The sequence below is a fragment of the Delphinapterus leucas genome, chromosome 11, assembly GCF_059928025.1.
Source record: "Delphinapterus leucas isolate spDelLeu-1000000601 "Yukka" chromosome 11, BTC_Dleu_Yukka2, whole genome shotgun sequence".
Classification (NCBI taxonomy): Eukaryota; Metazoa; Chordata; class Mammalia; order Artiodactyla; family Monodontidae; genus Delphinapterus; species Delphinapterus leucas.
Genome location: NC_143139.1, coordinates 64495304 through 64512285, shown reverse-complemented (window position 1 = coordinate 64512285; position 16982 = coordinate 64495304). Strand labels below are relative to the sequence as shown.

The 16982-nt window shown below is 36.2% G+C and overlaps 1 protein-coding gene across 1 annotated transcript in view; it reads right to left on the bottom strand.

Moving 5' to 3' along the window:
- Nucleotides 1-16982, bottom strand: part of PTPRQ (protein tyrosine phosphatase receptor type Q) — a 254741-nt gene that overhangs the window by 167988 nt on the left and 69771 nt on the right. Inside the window, exons 25-27 of the mRNA XM_089921589.1 lie at nucleotides 15289-15435; nucleotides 9220-9392; nucleotides 404-584 (exon numbers count right to left, since the gene is read on the bottom strand). Of these exons, the coding sequence (XP_089777715.1) occupies nucleotides 404-584; nucleotides 9220-9392; nucleotides 15289-15435 (501 nt within the window). The remainder of the gene's footprint in view (nucleotides 1-403; nucleotides 585-9219; nucleotides 9393-15288; nucleotides 15436-16982) is intronic.

Below are 16982 nucleotides of genomic sequence, written 5' to 3'. Positions count from 1 at the left end.
CTTTCTGACCTATTTACCTTCAGTGACATTTGAAAGCCTATTAGTCAAAAACTGCAGAGAGTGTGAGGCCTGTAAATGATTTGAAGATATGTTAATCCCTTCCCATCACACCTGCTTTGGCAACTGTAATAACTGATTGTCTATGCAGCTTGGCTAGAGACTCTAGGGTGCTACTTTCTCTCCAAGGAAGGTCAGATGGGTTAGGAGGGGCCAGCTCCTGCCTGTGTGGCATTTCCATTTGCTGTATGAGGTTATCCGACAGTTAAAGAAGAAAAAAATCTGACTCCAGCCCATGGACCATTAATAATTGGGTTGAACTCCCAGCTAAGGTTCATATCTGTGCTAGCTAGTACTGGTGGTTTAAATACATTTCACAGAACAACAACAAAAGAAATGTACCTACCAACTGCTGAAGGCTGGTCTTCAGCTCTACTCCTCACAGGAAAGTTATGATGTGGATGACTGCTATACATAACTGAAGCAATCGAGTACAGGTCAGAAGACATCTCTGCTGAACCCTCAAATAATCCTGCCATTGACTCTACTATGTTCACAGTTTCTGGAGCCATGGGGCCTTTTATATACTGCAATTGAAAACAGATATTTACAAAGGCTGCTCGTGACAGTTATGTTAATAATGGCTTCATTCAAGGACTAGTTTCAAAAACTAGTAATTCTGGAATCACGGTTTTTTTAAAAATAATATTATTTCCATGACTGCTGTCTCTTTCACATTCCAAGATTTCACTCTGAAGCTACTAAAATCCTGCATCACTGTACCGATTGTGATCAATTCCATATCTTAAGAGACCAATACTGTATTGTGGGGAAAAGGAGATAATTCGTTTCTGACTTAAGTTAGCTTCTTTATGGTAAAATTAGACATCCTCATGCAAAGGTTTCATGACTAAAATATTTTAACTGCTCACCCCCAAAAAATAAGTGTTCTAGGCTTACTGCCTTATTAATATGTGTTTTGCTTTGCCATCTATATGTCCTCATTTGTATACGAGGTGTGAGCAGCCTGCATGCCTGGTAGATACATATCACTAATAATAGTTTAATCTATCATCGAGAGAAGTTACAGACATGAACAAAATTACATAGCAATAATTTTCAGAGTTCAAGGCAGACCTCTCCAAGGCTCTGGATTTAAGGAATATTTTGGGTAACTGTGATTGTTCCTAGATGCCATAACGTACCTCACAAGTGTCGAGTTCACCGAAGTGGCAAATAATGAAAACAAAGTATCAGGAGCAGATTACAGATATACACAGTAGAATTTTATGTTGGGACAACAAGAGGACTCGCTCCTTTCTTTCCCACATAACGGATTGAAAGAGAATGAGAAAATCTGAATATGGTCTACGTTTCAGATGGTACCAAGACAGTATCAGTAATTGTGTCAATTGTGGTAATGGAATTATTGAATAAATTAAAATGTCCATGTCTTGTAGGAATCCATACTTAGGCACGTAAGAGCAAAAAGATATGAAGTCTGGAATTTATTTCAAAATAGCCGGCATCAACAGCAACAACAACGAGAGACAGCTGGGGCAAGAATGGCAGCATGCTGATCATTACTGAATCCAGGTGATGGGTTAATGGGGACACATTTTATAATACTCTTTTTTTCTCCATTTATACCAGTTCAAAATTTTCCAAAATGAAACAGTTTTGGGAAAAAAAGAAACTGTTGCAAGAACTACTCTCTTTTTGTCAATTCCTTTTCAAGTTCAGTTTCAAAACTCACTCCAAACCCTTTTTTTAAAAAAGAAAATTATTCTATTCCTTCTCAATTCCCTGCTCTTATACCCTCAGAATTTGTAATTAATTCATAGTATAGGTTTTATTTATTTATAAAATTTTGGTACACCTGTGTTTTAATTATCTTACATGTTTTGGGATTGTGTTTACTCCAAGAGCCAAAAACAGGCTTTTAATTCCTTATTAACATAAAGCACTTAGTATCGTTAAAAAAGTAGTAGATACTCAGGAAAAATATCGGGAAGGCAAGAAATTTTAAGGCAGTTTACTTATTTAACTAGCTACAAAGACAGCTCATTTAAATATTAACTTTTCTGAAAAATAAAAAAATGGAGAAAAGATGCAAGGATATCTCTAGTTCTCCAAATGATATTTATAAAATAAAATTATCTAAATCTTGTTACATCTTTAGCCAGAAAAGTATTGTGATAAAAAGTAGGGAGATACCAATAAGATTTACTCTAAGAATATTGTGATAAAGCACTCTGGATAAGGAACCCTATATGGGACAAACTAAAGCTCTTCCATCTTTCAAGGCACACTTCAGCTCTGTCTCCACTGGGAAATCAGAGAAGGCATGAATCACAAACACATAATTCAGAGATGCTCTGCTAGTCCAGTCAATAGTTTATGCCTGAACCACACAGCTGTTTCCACTATCAATCAGCCATCCTTTGAGAATCCAGGGTACAAAGCACTTTATAAAGGGTACGACGGGGTAATACAAAGAATTTCCCCTGAACTATGATTTTGCATTAAATCTCTCATATTTTATACCAATGTCAGATAAGCTTTTGAGAGTTAAACCATCGCATCCTATCAATTAACTAAGTTAAGCATCTCTGTTGACAAACTGCTGTTCCAGCCTAAGAGCTGACCTGAGTTAATTCTATCTGAATTTTCCCGAATTCATTGGAAAGACCCTCCCTAACTACAAATGATTTGAACATTGGTTTTGTAAAAACCCAGAATGTTACTAATTATCACCCAGTGTGCCATGTTGTGAATATTTCCCACACTTTGCCTCTCTAAAAAGGTATTAAGTATTAGGTTTTTCAAAGGATGAAAAAGAAAGAATTTTAAGAGCAAAAATGATGGGAAAGAACCAGAACTTAAGAGGGTAATGAGAAGGGGTTGAGAAGTAGGAGTGGAAATGAGGGATATAGAAGGGAATAAAGGCCCATCACAACTCCCAAAAGCTTGGACTCATTGAGCTAGTCCAGCATTCTCAACCTCAGCAGTAATAACATTCTGTGTTAGACAATTTTTTGTTATAGGGAGCTGTCCAGGGCATTGTAGGAAGTATAGCAGCATCCCTGGTCCCTACCCACTAGAAGCATCTTCCCAGTAGTGACAGTGAAAGCTGTCTTCAGAGATTGCCAAATGTCTCCTGGAGAGCAAAAGTGCCCCTGGTTGAGGACAACTGAGTTAGGCAATGTCACAATTCATCAACATGAAAAGCTTCTCAGATGCTACTTAGGAATCTTCAGAATTTATGTGAAAGAATTAGAAGTCTTCAGAGTTAAGTTCCTAATCCACCTGAATAAACCAACCTGATTCTACATGTAACAGTCTTCATTATAACTAATGTGATTTAAAAAAAGAAAAGAAAAAAACTCTAGTACATCTATCAACTTCCACTCACTAGAAGTCTGCTCAATTGAATTAATGAAAATTTTGACTTATTCTTAAGAAATGCTTCTCTATTTTATTATAAACTATAACATGATTTGTGCTATTATCAACCAGTGGTAAAAAGAAGTTTACAATTAGCATATGTTTGGAAACCTCTAATGGATACTATATCATTCTACACATTATTTGGGTGATAAATCCTTAAGACTTGATTCTATTTATGTTCCTAATAATCAATGAAGTAAACTTGTCTCAAGCATTCCTTAACTACCTTCAAGTCCTGTCCTCAGCCTCAATCTGAAGCAACTGTCCAAGCATTTAGCTGGCTTTCTTCTCATGCTCATCACTGACAAACACTGATCTACTTGAGAAATAGGTTGGATGAAAGGATGTATCTATACAAATCTCAGAAATCTGTAACACTACATAGCAAAGCAGTGTCTTTGGGGATAAAATGTCCCAGGGTTCGATTAGAATAACAAGTACAGGATGAGATTTTAGTGTGAAACTCAGCCAGAGAGCAATCCATGGAGAGATGACTTTAGGGGTTTTCTAACTTCTGTCTCAGCAGAATGAGTCTCCCAAAGAAATTAGTTTTATTCTTTGCATTGACAGAAGTAGAAAGTTTACACAAAAGGAGAAAATAATTCTGCTCAATTTGGCTCTAGTCAAACTACATATAGCATATTGTGTTCAGCTGAGAAAGAGGCTCATTGACAAATTGGAAAATATACACAGAAGAGTTATCAATAATATGAAGGACCTGGAAACCATGACTGATGAGAACCTGAGGATGTTAAGCCTTAGGGAAGCCATGACCATTATCTTCAAATGATAAAAAGTTAAATCACTGTGCACTGTTATTACTACTGCAGAGACTAACATTTAAAGCTACTGTGTATCAAGTACAGTGCTAAATACTTTTTCCCATGTGATATCACTTCATTATAACCTAAAGGGAAAGATATTATTATCTCCATTTTACAGTCATCTGTTCAAGTTCACAAAGCTAGTCATAGCAGAGGTGGGGTTGGAACACATTTTCCTGGTTGCAAATCCCAAACTCAAAGTCATTATAAGCTACTGTGTGGGTCTATAGAGGAGAGATGGGACAAACTGGTAAACATTAGAGGACGAATATTTCAGTCCAAAACAGTTAAAGAACAGGGTAGTTTCTTATTTATCTATGTATATTCTGGACCTATCACAGTGCCTAGAACTTTATAGTTACCTAATAAACGCATGTCTATGAGACCATAAGGAAGCATGGTTTAAAGCTTAAACAGGAGCTGCTTTTGTAGTAGTTGATACCCTACTGTCAGAGTTGATCAAATATTTTAGCAGAGGCTGGATTCCCAATCATTTATTAGGCATGTTACAGATGACATTCATATATAAGCTTGGAAGTTGAAATAACAGTCCTCAAACGCTGAGATTAACTTTTCTAATGTATTTCTTCAAATATGTTTATAAATATCGAGAGTAAAATCTTACATGTATTTCAGCATGCTTAAATAACCTCTGTTTATTAAGAAACAAACAACTCATGAGAGGTCACTGGAAACAATTTCAATAAGGATGATGAGATCAGGTCAAGCCTAGCATAGGATGATTATATTTTAATACTTTTTTAAGAGTGTAAACATCATGATATATGCACACGGCTAAAAATGCAAGAGGTGACGAAGGATTCACAATGGAAATACTTCCTTGTCTGTACTTTTCCAGTTGCAAGTCTTACACTCCAGAAGCAACATTTTTTTGAGATTTTGAAATCGTTTGTTTATTTTAATTGAGATATAACTGACATACATCATATTGCTTTCAAGTGTACAACATAATGATTCAATATTTGTATATTTGTTGGAAGCAACACCTTTAATCATTTCTGTTTTCAGTTCTTATGGCGTTACTTCTAAAATCACTAGATAGCATGCTTATACTGTTCTGTTAAGGCTCCCTTACTTTGGACAGCATCAACTGACTTTCTGCTGCGACAGGAAAGCTAGATTACTTAAATAGATGCATATTCCCGTTCCCAGGCCATTCTCATTTTTTATTTAGTTACTTTTTTAGTTTAAGTAATATACTTATATCTGGAAGGATTATTCTCATAGATGCGTGAAACACAAAACAGTGGAGAGACTACAGTGGATGGCCTCTCTCGTGATCCCTCCACTATCCCTACCTCCTGTTGTTCATGCTTTTGTATAATCCCTTCCTCTTGGGTGGGAACTGTGGCTTGCATCTAACCAATGGTGATGTGATGTCACTCTCACAGTTATATTATAGACTCTCCCTGCTGGCTTGATGAGGTAAATGGCCACGCTGGGAAAGTTTTGTAGCAAGAAAATGTGGGGGATCCCTATGAGCTAGAGCTAAGGGTAGTCTCTACTCAAAGGGCCAGCAAGAATCCAAGGCCCTCAGTTCTACAATCAAAAGGAAATGAAATATGCCAAAATTCTACATGAGCCTAGAAGTAGATTCTTCCCTAGTCAAGGCTCCAGATAAGAACACAGGACAGTAAGCCACTTAACTGCAGCTGTATGAGACCCTAAGTAGGGAACCCATCTAAGCTGTCTGGATTCCTGACCCACAGAAACTGTGAGATGATAAATGTGAGTTGTTTCAAGCTTGTGGCAAATTGTTATACAACAATGGAAAACTAACGTAGTAAGCTAACAAAAATAGTCCAGGCAAGAGACTATTCAATCCTGAGCTGGGGTGGGGACACAGAAATGGAATATAGCGGTATGAAGGTCACACTGTGGAGGCAGAAATAACTGGCCTTAACACTGAGTGGCTATTAAATGCTAAGTATAACCAAAGTCAGAGGTAATTCCAAGGTTTCACGCCCTCATGAAGAGAGGATGATGGTGCCGTTAACCAAAAAGAGAGACATCAGGCATGTAAAAATGCCATGAAAGCCTTCCAAATGCTTAGACAATGACCTTCAGATCAGAGATCTGTGGTGTGCCCAGTCCAAGGGGTTAGGAATTCTAAGCCTGTTATTTAGTATCTGGGTTTCAAGTCAGCCTCTCTCCAGGCCTTGTTCTTGACCACTAAAACTATTAATTGCCTTTACAGACTTTCTTCTTGTGTCCTGTGGGAAACTTTATATGCCCCCATCACTGTCCCAGAACCTCTGTCTAGTACCTCTTCTTCATTCCAACTTCATCTCCTCCTTTCAATCAAGAACCAAGTCCTGTTATCCCCCAAAGGATGCTTGTTTTGTTTTGTTCTGTTTTATGAGTTCAAATGTGATGAGCCCTGGCAGAACTTCACCACAAATGATTTGAATTAGGGATGCAGAGTGTCAGAGAGAAAAATCATCATGGAAAACAAGGCAAAGAGTCATGAAAATAGGAAGCAGTGATTGAAACTGTGCGGTTATCAAAAAAAAAGTGTAATGACATGGCTGAAAACAGAACTCTCTGCAATATCCTTATAATAAAGAAGTTAGAAAATTGTAAAAGAGCTAGCTTTTTTATTTTATTCATTTTTCATTGCACAAGGCCAAAATTTTCGCATAGTCACAGTATATGAAAGTGGAGCAAGTATTAGGGAGAAAATGGTTGTATCAAAAGCTGGAGAGTAGGAGGCAAACGAATGGATTTTGGAGGAGACAGGGAAGATGAGGACGGCTAAAACTGTATTACCACCTTATCTGACACTCAGGAGGCCACTGGTGACTTCTAACAAGATTTCAAGGATTTAAACAATTCTTGAGACAGGGTGTGGAGGCTATACTCTGAGAAGTTGAAGACTGAATAGAAGAGTCCTTATCCTACATCAAGGTCAAGGAAGAGGATAATAAATGAATACACTAAGCCAGAGGTTTTATCTGTTATCTCCTTTATTCCTCATCATATAAGGTGGGTATATAAGCTCTGCTTTAAAAGTAAGGGCAGCAAGTCTCCAAAAGTTGACTTGACCAAGGCCATAGATCTAGAAAAGGGCAGAGCCCGGTCTAGGACCCTGGTTCATTTGGATTTAGAGCCTCTGCCATATGTCTCCGCACATCAACCTCTTGAAAGGTGAACCCAAACACCAATCACATGGGGAAGCAGAAATATCAATAAAGCGCCTGATCTAATGAAGAAAGATACAATCACAGAAATAAAGAGAAGTATAATGTCTCCTTTTATTGAGACCTAAGGAAACTAATATTGAGTCCCAATGAGGGTGAAAGGTCCAGTGCCACGATTAATAATCAGAACAGGTCACAATTACTTAGCACCAAACTTACCATATGCCAGGTATAGTTCTAAGCTCTTTACACACATGAATCCACTAAACCTTCATTAACAATCCTGTGTTATAGGGACTCTTAGAGTCCCTATCTTAGAGAAGAGGAAACTGAAGTTCAGAGAGGTCAAGCCTACTTTCTCAAGATTAAACCATCACTACGGGCAAAACCAGGGTTTAAACCTAAGCATATTTCCTCCTAGGTCCATGCACTTAACCTTTCTGCTGTACAGCCCAGTAAGTGACCAAATTAGGATATAAGCCCAGATCTGTACAGTACCAAAGCTCATGTTCTCTCTACTACGTCACACAGACCGCAGATCATATAGATATAGGCAGAATAACAAAGAAGTCGTTCCAGAATCTCTCATTTTCAAGAGAAAAAGAGGTGTGGCTTGCCATTCAGTAGATGTCATTACAAGTGAGAGACCTGTCACCCAGTCCTAAAACAGTGAAGTATCTAATTTAAGGCCTTCTCAGCAGGAGCAGAGGATTAAGCTTTTGCCCTTTGCCTGAACTGTCAACTAAAGTATCAGAGAAATCATAACTCAACATTTTTGCACAGAGGAATGGAGTCAACATTGGATTAAAATTTAACCCTGGGCCAGAGATGTCAAACGACTTGGAGTAATAAGTCCTGGGTGGCCAGAATGCATTAAGCACATAGTGAGGTCAACTTTCAGGTAGGTGTCAGAAATGGAGGAGAGCTGGGACTAGAAATAGAATAGATATTATGTGGAGATAGGAAAAAACAGTGATTCTGGACCAAAGGAGTGGAACCTAATTACTGAATAACCATCAGGTAGTACCTCTAAGGTACAGAGATTGCTACACTCACTGGTCCCAAGTATATTTAATTTTTGTGAGCCCCAGGAGCCACCAATATCTGCATACAACTAGTCTGCAGTTTTAGAGGGAACCCACAGGTGAACAGCTGGCTGGATGAGGTGAATGAAGACAGTGAAGGAAAATCAACTGCTTCCTAACAGAAACAAAGGGGGAAAAAAGACTCCCGGTGTGAACAGAAGCAAACATTGTCCCTTACTTTATATCTATGAAACGATTTCATCTCTTTTGTTTATTTGATTTCTTTAATCAAATGTATATTGTTCGTTTGTTTTTAAATGAGGCAGCTTTGAGAAATCTGGCTTCCTAAGTAGGTCAAATCATTTGTCAACAACGGCTACTAAAATTACTGTGCCTTTCTTTGGCAACTATTCCAAATTACAAGCACAGCCTTAGAAGGAGTACTTAAATCATAACAGGAGTTTCCAAACAATTCATTAACTTAATCACCATAATAATATTCACTTATGGAAGTACCTTTAGTCCTGCTTAATTCCTCAATTAACATTTTTCATTGCTGAAAAAACATAATAGCACTTAATAATATTATGTCTTAAAATGAAATATGATGAGCTAGATTATCAACATAGCCTAAATATACTTCATTTTGTACTTTGAAGCTCGTCAAATATTTTATGTTTGCATGTTGGCAAATCTTCCAAGTTATCAGGGCCAAAACCAAGTAGAAAGGGCTCCCCAAGATAAGAAATTAAAGTGCAATACCTCATCTTTTCCTGTGAGCAAAGTATTCTCCAATATTACTCCTGTCTCAGAAACTAATACTTTCACCCGATATTGGTTAATGATTCCATTTGGTTGTCGTGGTTTCTTCCAAGTAATGCTTATTTCTGTGGCTTCTACTTCTGCAACTTGCAAATCAAATACTGTACCCGGAACTAAAAAAAGAGAATAAGAAAAGGGAAATTTAAAAATACATTCTCAAATTTTTAAAAATTCCCTTAATTCTTAGCTCACGATTGAAGATATATAGGCAATTCTATTAGAAAACAGACTAAAACAATTTACTAATTTATTAATAATTAAATTTGTATCTGATCGTTTAAAATATACAGATATTTAAATTTCTACATGTTGTTCTCAAAAAATGTACACAAGAAACAGAATAACATGGAATAATTTTCCCAAATCAAAATGTCACAACATTTGTTCAAAACAAATTAATTAATAAAAACAACTTCCCAGGGAAAGTTGTTTATGACTGATGAATGCCCAGTAGAAATCCTGAAGACTTTACAAAAATTACAACATACCAAAAAATAATATCCAGAATACCGTGAATGAAATTACATGTAGTTGGTGAAAATCAATTAGGCAAATTTTAATTCATTACATTAAATTGTTTGAAGAGTTGATTGATATTTTCCTGCTGATTTTACAAATTAATTATGTGAATCTCAAATTTCAGATGCCCTCACTCTTTGCAACAGTAAAGAAAAAGAGAGAAAAACTGGCAATTGGTTTAAGATAAAGCAAGAAGTACTTAAATTCTAGTTAGAAAGTCATCAAGTGATAATAATTTTGTAATGTATAAAAGTATAAAATCACTAAATAAATGAATGAATGAATGAATGTGTGTATGTATGTATCTATGTATGTCACCAAGAGCAACCTCTAGGAAACCTCCCAGGGCCACAGGAGTAATGAACCACGAGTAAACCTGCTCTGGGCACTTGTCCACTTTCTGTCTATAGTTCATTGTGTGATTATAAATAACCAATTCACCCCTCCACTTTTAGTTTCCCTATCTATAAAATCGGTGTGATTAAAACTTTCCTATCACTATACAAAGTTAGGAACAAATTCAAAAGACTTTATAATATGATGGTTCAAGAAAGAGAAAATGAGATGTAAAAATATTGTCCTTTATGATTAGGACGTGGTCACACATTAAATTCATTTCCCTCATTTCCCTATTTCCCTAAGCTGAGATATTTCATAGTAGTACAGGTTTACCAAATTCCAGTTAGAAGAAAGACATATTGGGGGTATAATACAAATGAAGAATGACTCTGTTCTCCTTTAAGATAACAAAAAGGAATTGAAAATTAATGTCACAACTCCCATAAATATTATTATAATTAATGAACCTAATTATGCTTAAGTTAACCATGTAGTAAGCTCCTGTAACCATGTAGTATTTTATCCAGTAGATTAAGAGTTGTTTTTTTTTTCTTTGTCTCTATGAAGTAATCAGTAAAAAAAATCTCCCTGGAGATTATAACAATGTAAATATTTCTAAATGTTTGTTGACTAGTTAATGGCTAGATGGATGAATTCTGGACTAAGAGCATATCTGATTAATGCAGTCAAATTTCCAGTGTCCATGGGCTTCCCTGGTGGCGCAGCGGTTAAGAGTCTGCCTGCCGATGCAGGGGACACGGGTTCGTGCCCCGGTCCGCGAAGATCCCACATGCCGCGGAGCGGCTGGGCCCGTGAGCCATGGCCGCTGAGCCTGCGCGTCCGGAGCCTGTGCTCCGCAGCAGGAGAGGCCACAACAGTGAGAGGCCCGCGTACCAGAAAAAAAAAAAAAAAATTCCAGTGTCCAGTATGGGTAAAACCTGTGCTCAAAACTGAAATAAACATAACATGGGTACACCTATAATTTGCCAATTATTTGCATCTCCTTTTCTAAAAACATTTTGGTATATCTCTATATAGAAGGATAACTCTTTAGGCTGATTTCCCCAAAGGTGTTCAAATCTGAAGGAAAAATAGTTTGACCTTTGAAAGACTGAGGAAGAGTTCTAGGCTAGAACCCTACAATCACTCATTGATTCATTCATCATTCAACAGACTGAGGACTCGTCATACAGTCACTGTTCTAGGTGCTTGAGGATAGAGGAAGGAATAAAACAGATAAAATCCTTTGCATAGGTCACCTCTTACACGTTTTATTTCATTAACATACACTGTTCCTAAAGCTTATGTTTCTATCATCATATATGCCAATATACATTTTTCAAGAGTAGAGGACCTTTCTAATTAACCATGTAGTGTGAGAACAACACAGCTATTTAAACAGCAAAACTCCAATTCCACCTTGCTTTGACATTTTATTTTGGGGTCGCTATGTAGACAAACTCTCAGTATTGCATAACCTAAATCAAAGAAGAGACCTGGCACTTTTCCATCTAATTTGAACACATGTAGAATCTTAACTGAAAAAGCCAGTTTAATAAGTACATTGATCAGATTAATCAGATAACTAAACCCTGCCTACTATAAAATAAGTGAAATGGTCAGTCCCATGTGATATAACATAATAATGTAGTAAGATACCAAACATTACCCAGTACAGCAGTATATTTAAAATGTACTGTCTCTTATTCTGTTAGCCAAACCTAAAAATAGTAGCAGATACTGTTTCTCTATCTTTTGATTTATACTTTTCAATATAACTTAGTAAGTATTGCCCCATGACACTAATGCCTAAAGTTACAATCCAACTTTAAGTGGTTCTATGTTACCCTAAAAATGTACCCCAAACTTGTGTAAGAGTGATTCTAAGGCTGTCTCTTTTTTTCATGAAAGAAGAAAAAGCTTAGGGGATAAAGGAAATGGAGTAGACAGCATTGTATCTTGTCTTTAGAAAGATACTTGATATATTACACCACAAATTCTTATGGGGAAACCAGAGAAGTGTGGATTAGATCAAACTTCTTTAATATTGATACCAAATTAACTAAAGAAAATCAAACACAGAAAGCAATTATTCATGGTTCAGCGTCAATTATAAAGGTGTTGTCCATGGGGATGACCTAAGAATCATTCTCAAGTCAATACACCTATAAATTTTACTAAGAAATGGGAAACAGCACATATGATTGGTAAAAATATATTCCAAAGATTTGGAGTTTGCAAATGAAAAATTCTTAGAAAAAAAATGAAATGGAGACGACCGGCATTGGGGTAGAGAAAATACATTAAAATAAGTCTGCCATTATCTAGCAAATTAAACTTCCATTAGAAGTGAATTTTGCAAAAATCTACTGAAAAATAAAAGTCACGGAGAATCCTGAAAAACATAAAGTTCAGAGTTTCTCAGTGATCTCCCTACAAAGATGTTGCTACTATTGGCAGAAAGTAGCAAATTGAAACTACTAAGGACAAATGTCTTCACTTCCAATATCTATTTATGGGGGAGTAAATATGGATTTCAATACTTTGTTTGCTTTTAAGGAATGATGTTAACCTCCTTAAAAGATATTTGACACTAGTGGCAGAGAAGTTTTAGGGGATATTGAAGCAACAAAATTTACTTAAGTTTCTTTAATCCCGATACAAATAATAAGAAAATTCTGTTGCCTATGTTATATTCAGCAGATTACCTCATTTTGGAATAGGCAACTATGATGTTTTATAACATTAGAGATTATTAAATTATCATTTTTTTCCAAAACCATCTCTTCTTCATGCCTATGTAGAAATCTGCTCAGTAAAATATTAACGGATATGTAGAAACATTATGAAATACATAGGATAACTGCTTTAACAACATCATATTGATTTTCTTTGATAATCAAAGTAGACCGTGGACCATATGATTCTCAGTATTAGAGAAATTAGCCCCATTAAAATGTGATAGCATATATTTTCTATAAGAAATCAATTCAATATCTTTCTATGAATATCTGGAGATTTGTTAGAACCCTAGTTATTTTAAAATATATTAATTTAAAAGCTGGTCCTAATTAATTTTTTATATAGACTATAGACTACTTTTAAATATGGAGAAAAAAATAAATTCAGTAACTTTAATTAGAATACAAAGAACCCTGTTGTATTAATGAATAAAAAGAATAATCTAAAACTAAGGTATAAATTTTACTTGAAAGTATATAGTTCTAATGAATTATTAGATTGTTCTCATATAGTCTAAAGATTCCTTTATGGCAAAGTTTTAATTAGTAGGACCAGGATTAATTAGTGTTTGACGTCAGGGTCTACATTCACTGCATTTGCCCCAGCATTCCACTGAAACTCCCTGAGAACTCCATGGAGAAGCAGGCATGCAGAGGTAAGAACTGTGCCACACCTGCCCTTAGAGAAACCCACCTGTTGCCAGTGGATTCTCCTGGAAGCCACCTGGATGTGGTCTACATGGTGAGCAGTTCAGGAGGCAGTAGGATAAAACTTAGGATACACTGCTCATTACACAGGGCAAGTAGAGTCAGATATTCAAAATAACTTGGTGTGAAAAATAACCCATGTGAAATATGTTGAACAATGTCCTTAAAATTCTACTTATTATTTTGTCAATAAAAAGTACAGATATAAAGAAAGGGAAATAAATGCTTAAACGATATCCCAAACAAACAAAATGGCACTGTATGTGGCAATGTATTATCTATTTCCCTATTTTGGTCAGATGCTGTAGGCCAAGAATGATGACAATAAAACAAAAATCTTAAATTGTGGATTCAGTTTAGGAGCACCAAAATCAGCTTGGCTTGAAAGAAGACTGAATTTATTTAATTGCATAACATGAGAATAGAAATTGGTCAGTTGGGTTGGTTGAGAAAAGACCAAATTCAAGGGCTCTAAGTATGACGAAGGCCAGATTGCTCTGTGGTGTTTGACAGCCATCCATAAATCTGTCTAGATTTCTTGAAAATGCCTAAGAGCAGGTTTAGGTGGAGGTTGGAGAAATTTCAGGTCTAATGGAGAAGACATACAATGCTAAGACTCTTCTGATAGAAATACAATGAAAAAAGTTTTGATATGAAAAAATGAGAACATTTTGTTAATGAGTGTGCGTCTCTTTTTTAACCTGTGTATTGAAACCATATACACATTAGAATTTTCATTTGAAATCAATGTAACATAATTTTTACGCTCTTTCAATAGCAAAATATTATCAAGGGTTGTTCTTTGAAATGGGGGAGAAGTACAAAATTCCCTAACAGTTGCTGCCCTCTCATGGTGAAACACTTGAATGATTTATTTGATGAAGGTATGCCCAGCCTCGTGTGTGTGTGTGTGTGTGTGTGTGTGTGTGTGCGTGTGTGTGTGTGTATGCACGTGCATGTGTGCAGACTGTGTACTTAATTCACAAGTTACTGTATGTTAGCTATCACACAAAAACTGAAAACTTTTTCAAGTGTTAGTGTGACTGTAAAAAAATTATTGTATTCTCCTAAATAATTACAATATCTAAATGGAAATGAAGGCATTGAGCAAGTTTGGTGTGGGCCCAGAAAACAGGTTGTGAAATGGCATGGTAACGTTTTTTTAAACACTACAGTTCGCCTTAGACTGTGACGTTTAATATATACAAATAAAAAATTTCTTCAGGAGAAACTTTTAAAAATAATTTCAGTATATTCTGGTAAATTTATATTATGCACCTTCCAGAAATCCTCACTTCCTTAGAATATCCTTTTGATTATAAATATACTTTGTTATAGGCATTGTGGGATACATGGATTTCTCTGAACGTTATTTTGTGGGAAGATAGAGTCAACATTTAAATAATGTGGTTTAAACCATGTTAAATGTGTTCATTTGTTTAAGTATTCTTGAGATTTTGCCAGTACTATTCATTGTGAATTATGCAGGCTGATACTGCATGTAATGTTGATCTTTGGTCCCTCTTATTATGAAGCATGCTATGGGTTTAGTGTTCTAAGGAACACCCGTTCAGAATGCACTAGGTAGTAATCTGATAAGGAAATAACATGAATTAGGTAAATATCAACCAAATAGCTTCTAATACAATGTTTAACCGATGCAATAAAATTCTCATTAACACACTAGAGGAGGTGTTCTTACCTCCTGGAGGAGTGAATACTGAAATATTTGACTTGGGTCCAATCCCTGCACTGGTTTCAGCCGCAACATACACGTCATACTTTGTAAATGGTGTTAGATTAGTGAATACAAACTTAAGGTCTTTTGTGCTATTATCCAAAATCTGACCTGCAAAAAGCAAAAGATAATTGTGGATTATTTACTCTTCAAGCATGTAATCATCCTTACATTTAAGTATAGAGCAATTGAAGTGTTAACCTATGCACTAACATTCACTATTACAATTTTAAAAGTGAATATATCTTAAACATTTAGCTTAGTGTCACACTGGTGTCAATTTATTTAAAATGGAAAAAAAAATCTTGCAGTATTTAAAATTAATTTTATATAAAGCCCTATTGAACCATAGTGTTATTTTTTGACATAGTTAAAATGAACACATTAGGTTTTACCAATATAAAAACAGTGACAGTGTTTGATACTTAAATTCATTCAATTAAAATGCTAAATATTCTATCTTCTATAAAAAGATATATATAGAAAATTTCTGTAGCTTAGCTTCTGAGCAAAATTTCTTAACTGGGCCATCATCAAAATTCCTTAAATCCTCAACTTTATCTCTGAATCGTTTTTTCCCCTTCTTGCTCTAACTGAAACCTAGCTCTCCCCTGACACCACTGCTTCTGTTCCCTACAGCCACCCTGAATGGTGGTGACTGATTTTTCCCCGCAGCCCTCAAGCGACTAGGCGGTCAGGTGTGGTATGTGTTCTCCTTGCTCCTCTTTGCTCTTAGACAATTCTAGCTCCTCCTTAGAAAAGCCCACAGCTTCAGCTCTCATGCCATCGGTGACATCCACTGACTCTCATTGTTGTAGTGATCTGTGGACCCCAGGGTCACTCACTCTCATTCTGGATGGTTTAGCTCCTGCTTCAATGGCATTTTCTTCAATGCTACCATCTTAATTTGTGGTGATTTCAATATCCTTAGAAATCATCCTTAAACTACTTTAAGCTCTCCTTAAACAATCTAGTCCTCCACCTGATCTCAGTCACTCCCTCACAGTCATAATAGACATGGCTGTTACCAATAACTGCAAATCCTAAATTATCTCAATTTCATGCAGCTGTCTCTGACCACACTTCCTGTCTCCTGACCACTACTCTAGAAGCCAGAACCAACAATTCTTTGGGACCTCCAATCCATTGATCTTACCACCTACTTTATTTTGTTTGGTTCCTCACCACTTGATGTCTACTCTTTATCCATTGTCAGTAATAATCACTGCCTTACATAAGCCCTCTCTTGTTGAAGGGAACTGGAGAAAAATACAAATCCACTCTGACTGATATCACTTTATTCATTACCACGCTTCAAATGAGCCCTAAATGGTACTCAGCACCTTACCTAACTTCAGTAGTACAGTCACTCTCTACTCTTCTAGGTGAATATTTCCACTTTTTCTTCCCAGTTGATTAGTTGGAAAAATTAATCATTCAGAAGACATGCGCCACATACTCCCACCAACGCAACTACCTATGTACAGCATGTGCACCCACAGACTCTGCCTTATAACCTGTTACAGTGGATAAACCGTCTGGATTCTTCTTCAAACTAATCCCTACCTTTGAGCAAAAGATCCCATTTTCAGCCTACACAAAGATATCTTTCCAATAATTCCTGCCTTTCTTATATCATCAACATATCCCTTTTTTAA